Here is a 17,882-nt window from a genome sequence, read left to right as displayed (position 1 = left end):
AGACAAGTTGGTTGCCGATAATGTTAGGATTTCTGCTTTGGGTGTACACTGGTTATTTTTGAGAAGCAGCAGCACATGGGAAATTTCACAGGTTGACAAAGAAGGTGCTACTCTTAAATTAGCTTTCTCTCTTATAGGCTTAATTTCAGAGGTTCCCTTCTAAGTTTTAGAATTCAGGTTAATGTTCAGTGATTTTATAAATTACTTGTTGGTTTTGCTGTCTTGCAGAATGGCCTGACACCTGTTTTACTTGCTGTAAATGAAAACAAACAGCAAATGGCAGATTTTTTAATAAAGGAAGCAAATTTATGTGCATTAAGTAAAATGCAAAGGTACAGTACTATTGTTTTAGACACTTTAGTATCATTCTAGAGTAATAACAGGCACACAGTTCATAAAGATTAAATTGGGATTAGGGTCTTGGCTTAGCAGTAAACAGGTGCCTTGCATAACAGTAAACCCAAGAGCACCTCTGGGTGTGGCGATCCCCCTCTCCTCAAAATATAAAAACACCTAAATGCAGGAAGATTAAACTAATAAGAGAGCATCAAACAATGCTACAGAAAACATCAGGCTTTTCTTTCTCCCTTGTTACCAGATCTGTACCCCAACCCTTGTACCCTGTGGCTGACCTTTTCTTAGGCTGTGAAAAGTCCCATATTATCCTTCCCAGAGTAGTAGATGCATATGGCTTGAGATCCCATAGTAAAGGTTGACCTGTCATGTGTTTTATTTTCCCCACCAATGAAAATCTCCCAAGTGATTTGGATCTACCTTAAGTTTTTATTTTTTTAAAATAATTCTAGAAACTGGAGAGATAGTACCACAGGTAGGGAGCTTGCTTTGTATGCAGCCAGCTCAGCTCTGATCCCCAGCACCCCACATGGTACCCCTAGCCTTCCAGGAATAATTCCTGGGCACAGAGCCAGGAGTAATCTTGGAGCATAACCGCGTTTAGGCCCCAGAAGGTTTGTTGTTGTTGTTGTTGTTTATCTTTCACCACTCCCAGTGGTGCTCAGCACTTACTCTTGGCTGTGTGCTCAGGAATCACTCCTCGGAGTGCTCAGGAGACCATATATGGTGCCAGGGATCAAACCCCAGTTGACCACGTGCAAATACAGTTACATGTAAATATAGCATTACCTGTAATACTATCTCTCCAGCCCTACCACAAATTTTAAAATATTTTAAAATTCTGTGTCATACATAAGCTATCGGCAGAATTCTCTGGAAAATATAAGTTATTAAAAAAATAGCACAGAGGTTTTCAAGATTGTGTTAGAGACCCAAGGGCTCCTCCTGGCAATGTCAAACCAGAGGTTTAATATGAGGGCTCGGGATGTACTCCTATCCCTGGTGTACTGGGGATGCGCCTGGGCCACTCCAGTGGTTCTGACCGTATCTGATGGTGCCTGGAGCTTTCAAGACTATAGCCAGCATTGCTTGGGGGAGAGACCATCTACTATTAGGGATAAAACTGGACTTGGGGGCCAGAAAGATAGTACAGTGGGTAGGGAGCTTGCCTTGCACTTGGCTGACCTGGGTTTGATCCCCAACATTCTTTTTTTTTTTTGCTTTTTTTTTGGGGGGGGGTCACACCCGGCGATGCACAGGGGTCACTCCTGGCTCCGCACTCAGGAATTACCCCTGGCAGTGCTCAGGGGACCATATGGGATGCTGGGAATTGAACCCGGGTCGGCCACGTGCAAGGCAAACGCCCTACTCGCTGTGCTATCACTCCAGCCCCTGATCCCCAACATTCTTATATGGTCCTCCAAGCCTGCCAGGAGTCAGCCCTGAACCCTTAAGTGCAGAGCCAGGAGTCAGCCCTGAACACCACTGAGTGTGGCCCAAAAAACAAAAACAAAACAAAAAGCAAAGAAAAAAAGGAAAAAGAAAAGGAACTGGGCTTGGACATATGCGAATCATGTGCCTCACCCCTGTACTATCTTTTCTGGCTCCTGAAATCGTGCATCTAAAGTACAGTAGTTGCCAGTGAGAAAGCTAAGTCCCCTCAGTGTCTGTGTGTTATAAGTGTAGGGCTGCGTCTTCCACATATGTCAGTTGGAGATTAAGCATCATCTACTAAAGGTCTACTTGTCAGGGTTTTAGTAGGTAGGAAAGAATAGTTCAATACACGTTTAATCTCTTCATTTTCTGCTCTTGGCGTATTGGCCTAAGTAATAGCAGACGATTCTGTTGTGTAATTTAATGAGTTGGAGACACTCTTGCTCTGCCAGGCTAAGTAATTTACTCAGATACTCTCAGTTCAGGAGCGTTATACTTACTCATTTCTTCCTTAAATGACATGGGTAGGGGCTTGGCAGATAGTTCAGAGGTCTGCCGTGCCTCGCCTTTGAGAAGCCCTGAGTTTGGTCCCCAGTTTGCGTGTCCCCTTGTAGCATTGGTTGACCTGAGCACTGACCTGTCCAATGCACAGCTGTGCTGAGAATCACAGGGAGTGGTGAGCTTCCTGAACATATGTACAGGACACCCCCTCCCCCGCCACACACAAGAAAATTTTATATTTAACGAAAGGTTTTTAGAACTTAAAAGATTGAAGCATATGGGATAAAGTTTTGATCTTTTTTTTAAAATTAGGAATTCTCTAAGAATTGAATGTTTTTCATTAGTATTAAAGTAGTTAATATTATTTCTCTCCTCCTTTTCCAGTAATAATAATCACCAAGCAACTTCTGAATATACACTGGAAAACAGACCTAAAAGTCCTTTTCAACAGGACAGTCCAGGTAAGATTTCATACGGTGACTCTGGCGGAATATAAATCAAGTGAGAATAAGGAATTTGAGGACTGCAGGTAGACTATAGAAAATAGGGTGCGTGCCTTGAATCCCATGTTACTCCTGTCTCTGCACTCAGGAATCACTCCTGGCGGTGATCGGAGGACCATATGGGACGTCGGGGATTGAACTCAGGTCGACCACATGCAAGGCAAATGCCCTGCTTGCTGTGCTATTGTTCCAGCCCCTGGTTTGAGTTCTTATCACCACCTTTAGTCCTGGAACACGGCTGATGTGACACACTTCTCCCCAAAAATAAATCCAGAATTTTGATAATGAAAGAGCCATGGGGAAATATGTGCATATTGTTTTTTAATAGATTTTTGTTAACTTTTGGGGGGGGAGGTGGGGAACATACCTGGTAGTGCTCAGGATTTACTCAGTCACTCCTGATGGGGCTCAGGGGACTATATGGGGTGCTGGGGGTTGATCCAGGTTGGTCACTAGCAAGGCAAGTGCCTAACCCGCTGTGCTATTGCTCCAGCCCCAAGAAAAATGCTTTTTTCTAGTTCAAAAAGCAATTCCTTGTAGGAAGTACTAGTTATCTTACATATTGATACCAACCTTGTCCTTACCAACTTTATTCCTCTGAATAAAGGAAAAAGAAAAATCTGAAAGAATTTTTGACATAGTTAGACAAAATATTTTTGTTGAATAATTATTTTGATAATCACTGTAATTTTGTTAGAATCAAATGTTCTGTGAGTTAAAAATTATAATATTTAAGCAGACCAACTCTTGATTATAATAAAAATATAAAAGTGTTTAATAACAGCATAACTGTTCCTTAAGTGTGATGTATAGTTCAATCTGAACTATATGAGGACTGTGTTCTCTAGATGGCACTGTAGCACTGTCGTCCCCTTGTTCATCAATTTACTTGAGTGGGCACCAGTAATGTCTCCATTGTGAGATTTGTTGTTACTGTTTTTGGCATATTGAATACGCCATGGGTAGCTTGCTAGGCTCTGCCATGTGGGCGGGATACTCTCGGTAGCTTGCCAGGCTCTCCAAGAGGGACAGAAGAGTTGAACCCGGGTCTACTGCATGCAAGGCAAACACCCTACCCACTGTGCTGTCGCTAGATATGATAACTAATATAATTTGAACTGTATAAAAACATGTTTAACTCAGCTGACATTTGTTAAGAATTATGTGTAGGTTGGTTTTACAAGTTCTAGAAGCCATAGAAATGATGGAACAGAGAAAGTTTTGGCCTTCAAGGTGCTTATTATAGAACTCTTCTTGGTTCACTTATTGTGGTTTTTACAAACAGAATTTTCAAAGAAAACATTTTTTGTTGACTTGTCAACTAAACATTGACCATCAAGTGTGTTTTAGATACAGTTAGTTTCATGCTGGAGACTGCTAACATCTCAAGACACAGCCCTGCATTTCAGGAGCTAGTTATTATTGTCCTTTTAGTTATCTCCTAGAGTCAGTGGTTACTGTGTGCCAGAAGGCAAATAAGAAAGAGCCCAGTAATTGAAGTTTACATATTTTTTTCTTGCTGTTTAGTGTGTGCCAGCTACTTTAACGTGGCGTGTTCTGCACATACCACTGGTGGCTCACACTTGAGTGTGATTCAATTAACACACATTGCATGGCTAACATCAGTGTGATGAATTCATGGTCATCAAATAGAATTTTAAAAAGTAGGGTCTGAGCAATAATCCAACAGGTAGGCACTTGCCTTGCACTTGGCTGACTCAGGTTCAATTTCTGGCACTGCATGTGGTCCCCCAGCTACCAGGAGTGACTCTTGGACCCTGGAGGCAGGGGCAAGCCTTGAGTGGGGCTGAGAGTGGCCCAAAAGCCCCCTCCCCTTGGGGAAAAAAATGTGATAGGGTTGAAGTAAGCTTGCAGAGTGAATAGAAGTTTTCCAGGTAAAGAGGCTGTAGACTGTTTGGCAGGAGAAGCAGTGGTGTGTAAGTGAACTTCGCAGGAATTCTTAGTGGTTCACTTTCACTTGTATAAAAAGTGTATTATGGGAGGAGGTGAACACCTCGTGAAGGCAAGTCAATGTAAGTCCTTCTGATCCTCTTTATGGGAGTCAGCATCTGTAGTAGATTTCCCTGTAGTCTTTGGGAAATCGGTCAGGATGCCCGGAGCTGCTCCTAATAGGTGGTGTGACTAACCGGATTAGGCAAGTAAGAACCAGGATTATTTTGGTAGTTCAGTAACCTCATCAGGATCCCAGTTGCCTCTCTGAGTTGTTAGGTTCACAGTGCTTTGTTTATGTCACCTTTCCTAGGCCTAATTAGCAGGTAGATCCAATTATTTGATCTCATGTGACAGTCTACCAAAGCCAAAAGGGTTGCAGGTCATCATGGAAATCTTTTCACTAGGAGGAAAATTCCAACTTCTAATCTTTTATGGGTTGGCTTGCATCAGAAGCTCATTCCTGAAACACTTTATCTTAATTTATTATTTTGATTCAGGAGCATGAGCACCCCGTGGCAGGGCTCAGAGGCTACTCCTGGCTCAATGCTTGGGATTTGCCCTTGCTTGGGGTTGGGGTGGGCCTGCGATGGGTTGAACCTATGTCTTCCACTTGTAAATTAGGCACTCCAGCTCTTTGAGCTCTAACAAATATAATTTCAACAATTATATTTTATAAGACTACAATTACAGTCTTTGTAAAATAATTTTTGGTGGTGCCAGGGATTGAACCCAGGTCTCCACAAGTTATATATACAGGGCAAGTGCTCTGCCACCGAGCCACATCATGGCTCCAAAGCCTTTCATATTTCTCCTGTAGTTGGGAGTAAGCCTGGAGAGAATCTAGTTCCTGTTTGGCTGTGCTGTGAAGTTCACTGTCTGTAGCCCAAGCTTTTTGTGATGGAATGTTTCATCATAAACTGAACAGTCTGAACGAGACAGATGTTGATGCTATATTGCATCACAGCCAAATTATTGTGCTCCTTCCTAGCTGCTCCTAATGTGGCCATCCCAGGCAGTCATTTACTTGTGCTGTTTAAATTGAACACTGACAGGGTGTGGCGCTGTTTCTGGTTATTGTAAACCTCTGTTCACTTTTTGGTGCCAAAGATTGACGCTATTTTTTTTTTATATTTGATAAAGATAAAAGAGGGGAATCTAAGAATTCTGTATATGGGGCCAGAGAAATAATATATCAGGTGAGGCGCTTGCCTTGCATGCAGTTGACCAGGGGTACTCCGTATGGTCCCCCCAAGTCCTACCAGAGTGCTCCTGAGCACAGAGCCAGAGGTAAGCCCTGAGCACAGTTGGGTGCAGCTTAAAACAAACAAGGTTAAGAAAAAAGAAAAGAGTTCTTAATGTGTTCATTTTCTACCAGTAGTACAGTATTCAGTAAATATAGTCTTCTGGTCTGATCCCAAACAAATATGTCTTAGGAAAACATAACTGTACTTTTAATATTCTATATTTTTCTGTTTAAAATGAAATTATTTTCCTTTAGAGATGGATAAGAGTTCTGAAGAAGGATCTCAAACCAGGTAGGCTTTTACAGATTTTAAAAAATGTACCATGGGTGAGACTCTTGGATGATACTGACTCCAGTTTGATCTCTGGTTCTACATAAGGTCCCCCAGAGCCCACCAGGAGTGATCGCAGAGCACTGAGCCTGGAGTCATCCCTGAACACAGCCAGGATCAAAATAAAACCAAAATTAAAATTGAGATAGAAATAGAGAGAAGGGGGGAGGAGAGAGAGAGACAGAAAAGAGAGAGAGAGAAAGAGAAACAGAGAGGGGCTGGAGCGATAGCACAGCGGGGAAGGCATTTGCCTTGCACGCGGCCGACCCGGGTTCGATCCCCAGCATCCCATATGGTCCCCTGAGCATCGCCAGGAGTAATTCCTGAGTGCATGAGCCAGGAGGAACCCCTGTGCATCGCCAGGTGTGACCCAAAAAGCAAAAAAAAAAAAAAAAAAAGAGAGAGAGAAACAGAGAAGGAAAGTGTGTGTGGGGGTGGCGGGAGGGAAACTAGGGACATTGGTGGTGTGAAATGTGCACTGGTGGAGGGATGGGAGTTGGAATATTGTATGACAGAAACCCAACCATGAACAGCTTTGTAACTGTATCTCACTGTGACTCAATTTTTAAAAAAATATATTTTAGAACTTACTCTTTAAGTTCTAAAGTCTTAAGTTCCTCCCCACATGGGGAGTTTCTTTTCCTTTCTCTTCTACTTTCCAGTAAACTTTTTTACTTTCTAAAAAAAAAAGTATTTTAACTAAGGGAATACAGTGTTCGTAGCCCGCGTCGCGATTTCCCTTCGCCAGCAAAGAGTGAGACGACACGGGTTGAGGATCCTTCTGCAGCAGTTTTATTCCGTTAACTTCATGAGGAGAAAGAACCACAACCTGGGTAATGGCAGTCCTTATATAGCCTGGTTGCCCCGCCTCTAAGGTGGTGCTCATCTTCTATTGGCTCTCGCCCATCACCCCATAGGGTGGCGCTCATTCTATTGGCTCTCGCCAATCACCCCATAGGGTGGCGCTCTATTGGCTCTCGCCACGCATGCGCAATGCGGTTGTTGCGCATGCGCAATGTGTTTGTCGCGCATGCGCAATGTAATTGTTGCGCATGCGCGATCATGCGCATGCGCACATGCGCAATGTGCTCTGGCTCCCTACATCTCCCCCTTATGTCTTTGTTTATGGAGCCATCCTGTTGGTAGAAGGGGGTGGCGGTCACCACTGCCTGTATTACAAGGGACTGAGGAGGCCTCCGCACGTCCCCTTCAGGTCGCGCCAAGGCTCCACCTGTCCCGCCGTCCTCACTTCCAGGCAGGGCAAAATCCGACGGCGGCCCTATGCAAGTGGCTCGCCACACTGAGTCGGGGGCCAACTCAGTGCAGTGCTCTCCGGCCTGACACCCTTCTCAGGAAGAATACTCGGGAGCACCCGTACTCGTGCAATGAGCCCTTGTGGCTCCGAGCGTGCAAGGGCTGCTCCCAGAGCAGGAGCCATGAGCGCAAGATAGAGGGGGATAGCGGGAGCCCAACGAGTTCGAGCCCCCGCCAGAGGATTGGGGCACCAGGCAGCAGTCAGCTATAACCCAGGTAAAAGCAAATAATCAAAACAACAATCAAAAAATACAACCATCAAAACAAAATCAGAAATGCAATCAACCAACATAGCATCAAGCGGTTTCCACGTAGGACATATGGGGCTTTGCAGTAAAATACCTCTTTCCTCCTAGGGTACATTCAGAATAGCTGGTATAACACATGGCATTCATCTGGTCTACCACTTGACAGTTTTGAGGACAGGGATCCCCCTTATTTATAAAAGTAGGCTCAATACAGAGAGGAGAAAAGAACATTTTGTAAATATTTTACTGTTGATTAGATATCTTTGGGTGCTTAATGTTTGTTATTTCAGGTTGTCCTTACAATGCTTTGTAAAATTAGTTTACTCAGTGTTATGTCCTGTTTTCACTACTTTGGCGACTGTGGTTCAGCAGGCTCACATTACTGGTCGATGCGTCCCTAGTTAATAAGTAGCTAACCAGTGAGTTTACCGTCCACCTGCAGGGCTCCTAAATGCATTCATTCATGCCTACTCACAGACTGACAAGCGTAGATGGATCTGCAGCCGTAGCAGAGACGGGGCTCCAACTCACGTCTCAGAAAGTCAAACTCGATGAAAACTTCCAGAGCTTCCCTATAAGGCCAAGTCTAAGTCCTGGTGCTTGCCCTAACATATTTAACAATTGCATTGGGATCTGATGTTTTGTTTTTACAGTCAGGTTTTAGGACAGATCTCAGTTATGGCTGCCAAAGTACGTTTGACATACAGTAAGACCTACTCAGACGAGACGTAAATCTTCACAGACTGACGATTTAAGGGTTGGAGACTGCTGCTGAGTATTGCAGAGGAGGTCTGGGAGTCTCTTCAGCCCTAACAATTAAAAAATTATTATTATGTTTATTATTATTATTGGGCTGGAGCGATAGCACAGTGAGTTGGGCATTTGCCTTGCATGTGGCTGACCCGGGTTCGATTCCTCCACCCCTCTCGGAGAGCCTGGCAAGCTACCGAGAGTATCTCACCTGCACGGCAGAGCCTGGCAAGCTCCCCAAGGCGTATTCGATATGCCAAAACCAGTAACAATTCTCACCATGGAGACATTACTGGTGCACACTCAAGCAAATCGATGAGCAATGGAATGACAGTGATACAGTGATTATTATTATTATTATTTTGTTTTGGGGGTCATACCTGGTGGTGTTCAGGGAGCACTCCTGTTAGGCCCAGAGGACCAAACATGGTAACCAGGAATCGAACCCAGGTTGGCCATGTGCAAGACAAGTGCCCTACTTACTGTACTATCACTCCAGCCTCGAGGTTTTCATAACAAATGAAGTTACTCATTTTTGTTGTGTGTTTTATCTCTCAAGATTTTTCGACAAACCTGGCGTTGATGATTCATGGCCTACATCTGATGATGACTTTGATTTTGAAGCCAAGGTACAGTAATCGCTCAGGGAAATTAATTTTCCCGCTTTGAATTTAGTTTCTGTTCAGTATCTGTATGTGGCTTTCACATAGGAATCACTGCTTCACAGGTCTGTTCTGTTTATTTTCCTCTTCCTTGGGGAATAGATTATAAGCAATTATTTGTCTTTAGCTTATGTTATTGTAATTCTTACCCATCTATATAAGATAATACTAAAAAGTAAACTCTCATTTTTTTCCCTACAAGAGATAATTCATGCAAATGTAAATTATGCAAATTCACATTTGAAATTTTTTAAAAATCAATATTATTTTTTAGGGGTGGACAGGATTTTGGGGCCATAACCAGTGGTGCTCAGAGGTTACTCCTGGCATTAGGAACTATTGCCAGACATTAGGAACTATTGCCTGGCACAGAAACTACTGAGGTATTACTCCAGGTGGTACTTGGAAATTACTCAGAAATTACTTCTGGTGGTGCTCAGGGACCAGATGGTGTGCCAGGGATTGAACCCAGTTTGTCCGTGTGCATGGCAAGCATCCTTCTTGCTGCACTATCACTCAGGCCTCTAAAGTTCACGAATCACGAAATTCCCCTTAATCACCGATTTCTCGATTTCTCAGGCGGGGTCAGTAACATCTCATTTCGTCCTTTCCCTGAGATCTTAGCAGTCCATCTCGACTCTGCCCTCCTAACGATGTTGCACTGGGGGCTCTTCAAGGTCAGGGGAATGAGATCCAGCTTGTTACTGGATTTTGCATATGAATACACCATGGGAAGCTTGCAAGGCTGTCCTATGTGGGCAGGAAACTCTCAAAAGAATGCCAGTTTCTGGGGCTGGAGAGATAGCACAGCGGGTAGGGTGTTTGCCTTGCACGCGGCCGACCCGGGTTCAAATCCCAGCATCCCATATGGTCCCCTGAGCACGGCCAGGGGTAATTCCTGAGTGCAGAGCCAGGAGTAACCCCTGTGCATCGCCAGGTGTGACCCAAAAAAAAAGCAAAAAAAAAAAAAAAAAAAAGAATGCCAGTTTCTCCCAGAAGGAGAAGCAGGCTACATGATATCGCTTCTGAGAGCATGCTTTTAAGTCTCTCTCTGGATGTTGGCCGTTGATGGGATTACACACACCTGGGTTCCTCTGCCAGTACCTTCATGCATGAGGCCTGTCCGGACATGTGGAGAGGGGCCTCCAGCATGGCTGTAGCTAGGTTCCGGTGGTCTTTGACCGCCGGGAGCTCTGCTCGGGGTGGGGAGGGAAGCTGGAGCCCATCCCCTCCTAGGGGCCCCAGGGAAGACATCCAGGCGTGCGGACAAGAGACTCTCTGCATCACTCTCAGACTCTCTGCATCACTCTCTAAAGTTATTTATTTATTTATTTATTTTTTGCTTTTTGGGTCACACCTGGCGATGCACAGGGGTTCCTCCTGGCTCTGCACTCAGGAATCACTCCTGGCGGTGCTCAGGGGACCATATGGGATGCTGGGAATCGAACCCGGGTCGGTCGCGTGCAAGGCAAACGCCCTACCCACTGTGCTATTGCTCCAGCCCCTCTCTAAAGTTATTAAATTAATTATAATTGTTTTCCCCATTTTTTGGTGGATGATTATTTTAGGTGATTATTTTAGGTAAGGTGATTATTTTAGGTAAGATGATTATTTTAGGTAAGGAAAACTTACTATAAGACAATATTTGTTATAATTTTTTTTTTTGCTTTTTTTGGGTCACACCCAACGATGCTCAGGGGTTACTCCTGGGTTTGCACTCAGGAATTACTTCTGGCGGTGCTTGGGGGACCATATGGGATGCCGGGGATCGAACCCGGGTCGGCTGCGTGCAAGGCAAACACCATACCCGCTGTGCTATCGCTCCGGCCCTAAGACAATATTTGTTATAATTATTAAGGATAAAAGAAGTATCATTTTGGATTGTCAGTTAACACTTGGGTCATATCTCAAAATCCATATGCATATGGTGTAGTTAATGGCAAAAGTGAGGCTTAAATTCCATCTGAATAGATCCAAAGCCTATTCTTTTTGTGTTATAGAGTAATACTGAATATTATAGTACTTTTTTAAAACCAAATTTGTTATTTGTTGTCCTCAAAGTCATTATTTTCATTTTTTTAGACTGTTCCGAAACCAAACTTAACAAAGCTAATGGCTGCTTCTGAACAATCTAAGAGAGACAGTAAGCTTTTTGTTTTATTCGTTCTTCTGTTCTTTACTGATTTGAAATTATAGATCACTAATGAATGTACTCTCGGTTCTCTCTATGGTAGAAGCAAAATGTGGTATCATAGGACCAGAAAACAGAGTATTATTTGAAGATAATCATTCTGATACTGAAAACGAAGATGTGATTGAACCTCTTCCCAAACCTTCAATCCAAGTCCAAGACTTTTCTCATCCTGTCTTGACAACACATGAAACTGTTCTAAATCCTCTTAAGCCTTTAGGGGTCCTTCATCCTGCCAAAGTAAGTCATTTTATGTCAGCTTTTTCCACCCTATGCTGTTTTATGGACCAGACTCTTGGTCCTTAGAGAGAGGAAGAGGTTCCAAGAAAGGAGGAGTATGATCATACTTCAAGGTCATATAGACAATAAGTATAATAGCAAGAGACATATAGGTCAGGTTTTAAGATTTATGAAGATGGAAAACAATAAGTTTTTTTTTGCTTTTTGGGTCACACCTGGCGATGCACAGGGGTTACTCCTGGCTCTGCACTCAGGAATTACCCCTGGCAGTGCTCAGGGGACCATATGGGATGCTGGGATTCGAACTCGGGTCGGCCCCGTGCAAGGCAAACGCCCTACCCGCTGTGCTATCGCTCCAGCCCCCACAATAAGTTGTTTTTAACTATGCCATTATGGAAAGAAAACAATTAGAAAAATGACTGACAAGGACAACTAGGTGAGTGTGACATTGATGAGGAGAGTAAATATGACATTGATGAGGAGAATTCGCTTAAGAAGATCTAGGTGAAAAAAAATAAAGAAAACCCAGGTGGGAATAACCCCCCAGTATCATTAGATGTGACTCCCAACCCCCCTGAAAAAAAAAGGCAAGATGATGACAACAAAGCTTGAATAAATCAGTCAAGATGAAAGATTTTTATAAAAATACAATTGAAATATTAGGGTTAAGTGAGACCAAGAACTCTTATCATAAAATATGATGGGGGGCTGGAGAGATAGTACAGCAGGCAGGCACTTGTCTTGAATTCAGCTAACCTGAGTGGACCTGGGTTTGATTCTGGCATCATATATCTGAGAACCACCTGGAGTAACTCCTGAGCATCATTGGGTGTGGCCCCAAAAGCAAACAAAAGAAAGTGAGGGTGGGGGGAGGGACCCTTCGGGGTGCTGGAGATATAACCAAGTTCAGCCACATACATGGCTAGTGCCCTATCACTCCAGTCTTCTTTTTAAACATTTTCTTTCTTTCTTTCTGTTGCATGAACGTTTGTGCAGTCGGAGGCGCTGAGATAAGGCACGTGGAAGAAATGTGTCTCAGGGAGGACTAAGGCTCTCTCTGGCTCTTAGCAAAGGCAGAGGGTCTAGTGGATCTCCTTTTATTGATCATGGCACTTCCAAAGGGCGCAATACATTGACGTCATTAAAGGCACCAAAAGATGTTACAGGAAGAACATTGAGGCAGCATTATTTCCTTGTATCTGCAGGCCAGTAATCTAGGCCTCCAGAAAGATGATACAAAACCAAAATGAAACCTTCCTTGGGCTAAAAGCACTTGGATTTACATCCCAAAGACAAGGCTGGGCTGCCACAGGAAATCTACAAGTCAATTACAAAACTAGGCAGCACCTGAAATCTGCATCCCAAAGACTAGGCTGGGCCAGAGCTTACAATTTACAATATCAAAGGTCAGGCCTGGCTAACACCCGAGATCTGCATGTCAAAGACCAGCCAGGCTGCCTCTTTCAATATACTGAAATTATTTTCTGAAGGCAGCTTGAAGGGGGAAGATGTTCCTGTCTGTAGTACAATGTACATGGGCTCACCCTAGTGCTCAGTTCATCCCCAACACTTTTTTCCTTCCTTCCTTCCTTCCTTCCTTCCTTCCTTCCTTCCTTCCTTCCTTCCTTCCTTCCTTCCTTCCTTCCTTCCTTCCTTCCTTCCTTCCTTCCTTCCTTCCTTCCTTCCTTCCTTCCTTCCTTCCTTCCTTCCTTCCTTCCTTCCTCTCTTTCTCTCCTTCCTTCCTTCCTTCCTCCTCCCTCCCTTCCTTCCTCCCTCCCTCCCTTCCTCCCTCCCCCCTCCCTCCCTCCCTCCCTCCCTCCCTCTCTCCCTCCCTTCCTTCCTTCCTTCCTTCCTTCCTTCCTTCCTTCCTTCCTTCCTTCCTTCCTTCCTTCCTTCCTTCCTTCTTTCTTTCTTTCTTTCTTTCTTTCTTTCTTTCTTTCTTTCTTTCTTTCTTTCTTTCTCCCTTTCTCTCTCTTTCTTTCTCTCTCTCTTCTTTCTTTCTTTCTTTCTTTCTTTCTTTCTTTCTTTCTTTCTTTCTTTCTTTCTTTCTTTCTTTCTTTCTTTCTTTCTTTCTTTCTCCCTTTCTCTCTCTTTCTTTCTCTCTCTCTTTCTCTCTCTCTTTCTTTCTTTCTTTCTTTCTTTCTTTCTTTCTTTCTTTCTTTCTTTCTTTCTTTCTTTCTTTCTTTCTTTCTTTCTTTCTTTCTTTCTTCTTTTTTTAACTTTTTGGGTCACACTGGTGATACTCAAGGGTTACTCCTGGTTCTGCACTCAGGAATTACTTCTGGTGGTGCTAAAGGGACTATATGGGATGCCGGAGATGTTGCATGCAAGGCAAGCCCCTACCCACTGTATTATTGCTCTGACCCCTTATGATGATGTATTGAAAGAGTATATTTTATATCATTGTAACAAATGTTGAAATACAGAATTGAAAAATGAACATTATTTTTTTTTGAAAGCAGACTTTTGTGTTTACAGGAAAGAGCAGGAAGGTCAGAAATTGAAAAAGAAGAAAATTGTATTGATACTATTGAAAGTGCGCAACAAGAACAAACAAATAAAGATACTTTGCCTGACATTGGTGAAACCCACAAAAATAGTAAAAGTGGTAAGTTACTGAGATTCTTTTTCCCCATATACTTAAATTGTATATGGATTTCTAACTTAAAAAGGTTGAAATGTATGGATCCAAAGTACAAATTTGTGTGTGTGTGTGTGTGTGTGTGTGTGTGTGAGAGAGAGAGAGAGAGAGAGAGAGAGAGAGAGAGAGAGAGAGAGAGAGACCCATACCTGGCAGTTCTATAGAGCTACTTATGGCAGGGAATGCTTGGGGGGTGGTGAGCTGAGCACTCCCATCTGCGAAACATGTGCTCCAGTCCTGAACCACCTCTGGCTCCTGAAATTCCTTTTCTGTTTTTCTTTTTTATTGTTTTGGGGCCACACCTGGCAGTGCTCAAGGCTTACTCTTGGCTTTGTGCTCAGGGATCACTTTTTGTGGTATCTGAAGGCCACATGCTATGCTGGAGATTCAAAGTAGAGTTGTCCACATGTGAGGATCAAGCACCTTGACCGCTGTACACTCACTCTTTCCAGCCTCTCTTTTCCTAAAATTCTTATCTCTTCTTACTTAGTTTACAGAAACTTTTTGGGGGGCTTTGGGCCAACGTGATGCTCAGGGCTTACTCCTGACTCTGTGCTAAGGGATTACTTCTGGTGGGCTCGGAGGACCATAGGTAGTGCCACAGATCAACCTGGGTCAGCCACATGAAAGACAAATGCTCATTCTGATATACTATTGCTCTAGCCCCTAGAAATATATATATGTGTGTGTATATATATGTATATTATATATAATATATATTATATATAATATAATATATATAATATATAATATATATTAATATAATATATATTAAGATTTTATTATTGAATCACTGTGATATAGATGTTTACAAATTAGGCTCATAATTAGGTCTTAGTCATACCGTGTTCCAACACCCATCCCTCCACCAGTGTACATTGTCTAGCACCCATTTTGCCAGTTTCCCTCCTGTCACCGTCCATTTCCCCCCCATCTAGAAATATTTTCAAATGGAGGTAAACATAAATGTTTTAAAAAATACATAATGATGTTTTCATTGAAGTATCTGTGATTGCATTTGACAGTTATGATGTCAACATTGGGATTTGAAGAAGAGGAATGTGTAGAATCACCTTGGGATTCTGAGGTATTGTGTTTTGTTATTATTGTTTTTAATTATAAGCCCTGAAACATGAAAGAGATGCTTTGAATTCACTTTCTCATCTTACATTTACCCATAAAATTGTTTCTTGTATTTTTGACTCTTAATAAAATTATGTACTCCATGTAATAATGCTATAAAGTGTGCTTCTACTTATGGGCAGATAAGGAAATTAATATAATCAGTTTGCATTTGAAATAAACCTTATTTGAAAATTAAAGAATTATTTCAGGTTAGCCTGTGGCCAAATTTATCATCCTGTTTTATAAAAGGATGTGTTAAACCTCTTAATGAAATGTGGTGGGGAACAGTTTGTTATAGGCATTTACTTCAAAAATGTATGCCTGAGTCTTGAAAGTATTATTATATTTGGATTGTCATATTAATCAGCAAAAAATATTTCAAGAGAAAAACTGTAAGGGGAAAATAGTAAGTATTTGGGATTATAAAATAGTGTGGCTTAGTGGTTATTTGATAAATAGAAATCGTTTTGAATATTTACAGTAGATCGTATTGGAATTGAGGATGCAGTTTATAACAGAGAATACAATTTGTCTGTGTGAGGTCCTAGCTTTCATCCCGAAAACCTCTAAAAACCAAAGAAAGAGAACAAAAAATAGGGTGCATTGAGTATCTTTATGATAGCCATAGAGTATGAAGCAATGATGACCTGAGGTACCAGCTCTAGATGGAGGTAAGAAGAATGTTGGCAGCTGCCGCATAGTCCTCTATTAGCATCCTGGTTGTGTCACTTAGTAGCCATGGAATATTGGAAAAATTTGTTTAACCTATTTGAGTATCAGTGACTGTGTTAATAAAAATGGCACTAATAATACCTCTCCAGTATACATGACAATATGAACAAATATGGTAAAAAAATCTGAAAATGCTTTGTAAATTGTGAAGGGTGCTATAGAAATATAAAACAAAGTGATTGCAGTGATTATTAGTGCCTACTGAATTTTAAGGCCAGTTCTTTTTTTTTTTTAAATTTTTATTAAATCACCATGTGGAAAGTTACAAAGTTCTCAGGTTTATATGTCAGTTATACAATATTCAAACACCCATCCCTTCACCAGTGCCCATATTCCACCACCAGAAACCCCAGTATACCCCCCGCCCCCACCCCCTACCCCCTACTGTATAACTAATGAATTTCACTTCATTTTTTCTTTACCTTGATTACATTCCATAATTCAACACAAAACTCACTATAGTTGACATAACTCTCTCTCTCTCTCTTTTTTTTTTCTTTTTCCTTTTCCCTTTTTTTTTTCCTTTTTCCCCCTCATCCCCCTTCCTGCGCCTCATAGTATGGTGTACGCCACGCCTCGTCCGCCAGCGTGGGGCTTTTGCTTAGTTCACAGTCCAGAGGTGGCTGCTACATTAAAAGCCTTCAATATTTCAACAAAAACTTACTGTTATTATTTGGAGTTTCCCCCCCAAGTCAGACCTGTTCAAATGGAACCGTTTCACATTGCTGACAATTATAAATGTTAATTGTCATTATCATTTGTTTTGGATTTCTGTATAAAGTCCAGGGAAAATTCTGCCAGAAATTACATAGCCCAGCTCACAGTCCCAGTGCATTGCTGTAAGAAGTCTCTGAATTCAAAGTATTTAGGCGAGAGGGTCCAATTCGTGCTCAGCGGCTCCGGATTTATCTGGGCCGAGGGCGTGCCGGTTACGCCCCCTTCCCATGAGTTCCTGGGAGCCCCCAAAGTAAAATCCGAATACCTGTGGATTTGGAGTCACAGAAGATGGCGCCTGCCACATGGGTGCCGCCAGCCCGCCACTTTCCGTGCAGGAAGACAGGGTGGGGAGGAAAAAAAATCCACCCCCGTTAAGGCCAGTTCTTAAAAGAAGAAAATGAGAGCAAGGTCAAGAAAGGGGGAGTAGTGTTAGAATAAAAAAATATATGGATTTTTTTTGTGTGTTGGGTTGCCTTTCAGAGACCATTAGAAATTTTCTGTACTGGCAACATAGATATGAATATTTTGTCCCTATAGAGTACAGTGATTGGGTAATTGAGTCCTGCTTGAGGAGATTTTAAACTTTTTTTTTTTTTTTACTGTAAGTAAAGTTCTGTAATTGAATAGCAACCATGTGCCAGGCAGTTGGATACTGAATGTACAAGTTGAGGAGTACAAGCAATAGAAGCATAAAAGCAAGTAAAGAATCCATGTCACCATCAAAGATTCATATAAAGAAAATGGGTCATGTTAGGTCACAGTTGGTGGGGCTCGGGACTTCTTCCTGGCTCTGCACTCAGGAATCATTCCTGGTAGGCTCGGGGAACTGTATGGGATGCCGGGGATAGAACCTGGGTGGGCCACATGCAAGGCAAGCACCTTACTCTCTGTACTGTCACTCCGGCCCCCTTAGAGAATATTGGGAAGTTTATATTAAGGCAGG

The 17,882-nt window shown here is 42.5% G+C and overlaps 1 protein-coding gene across 4 annotated transcripts in view; it reads left to right on the top strand.

The window, feature by feature from the left end:
* Positions 1-17,882, top strand: part of ANKRD26 (ankyrin repeat domain containing 26) — a 70,162-nt gene that overhangs the window by 6,135 nt on the left and 46,145 nt on the right. For all 4 annotated transcript variants that reach the window (XM_055146923.1, XM_055146922.1, XM_055146921.1 and 1 more), the window contains 8 exons: positions 229-332; positions 2,674-2,750; positions 6,244-6,280; positions 9,191-9,260; positions 11,376-11,436; positions 11,528-11,724; positions 14,203-14,332; positions 15,391-15,452. In XM_055146923.1, the coding sequence (XP_055002898.1) occupies positions 229-332; positions 2,674-2,750; positions 6,244-6,280; positions 9,191-9,260; positions 11,376-11,436; positions 11,528-11,724; positions 14,203-14,332; positions 15,391-15,452 (738 nt within the window). The remainder of the gene's footprint in view (positions 1-228; positions 333-2,673; positions 2,751-6,243; positions 6,281-9,190; positions 9,261-11,375; positions 11,437-11,527; positions 11,725-14,202; positions 14,333-15,390; positions 15,453-17,882) is intronic.

Source organism: Sorex araneus, chromosome 9 (assembly GCF_027595985.1).
Source record: "Sorex araneus isolate mSorAra2 chromosome 9, mSorAra2.pri, whole genome shotgun sequence".
Lineage (NCBI taxonomy): Eukaryota > Metazoa > Chordata > Mammalia > Eulipotyphla > Soricidae > Sorex > Sorex araneus.
The sequence above is the reverse complement of the archived record's forward strand: the minus strand, read 5'-3'. Positions and strand labels throughout refer to the sequence as shown.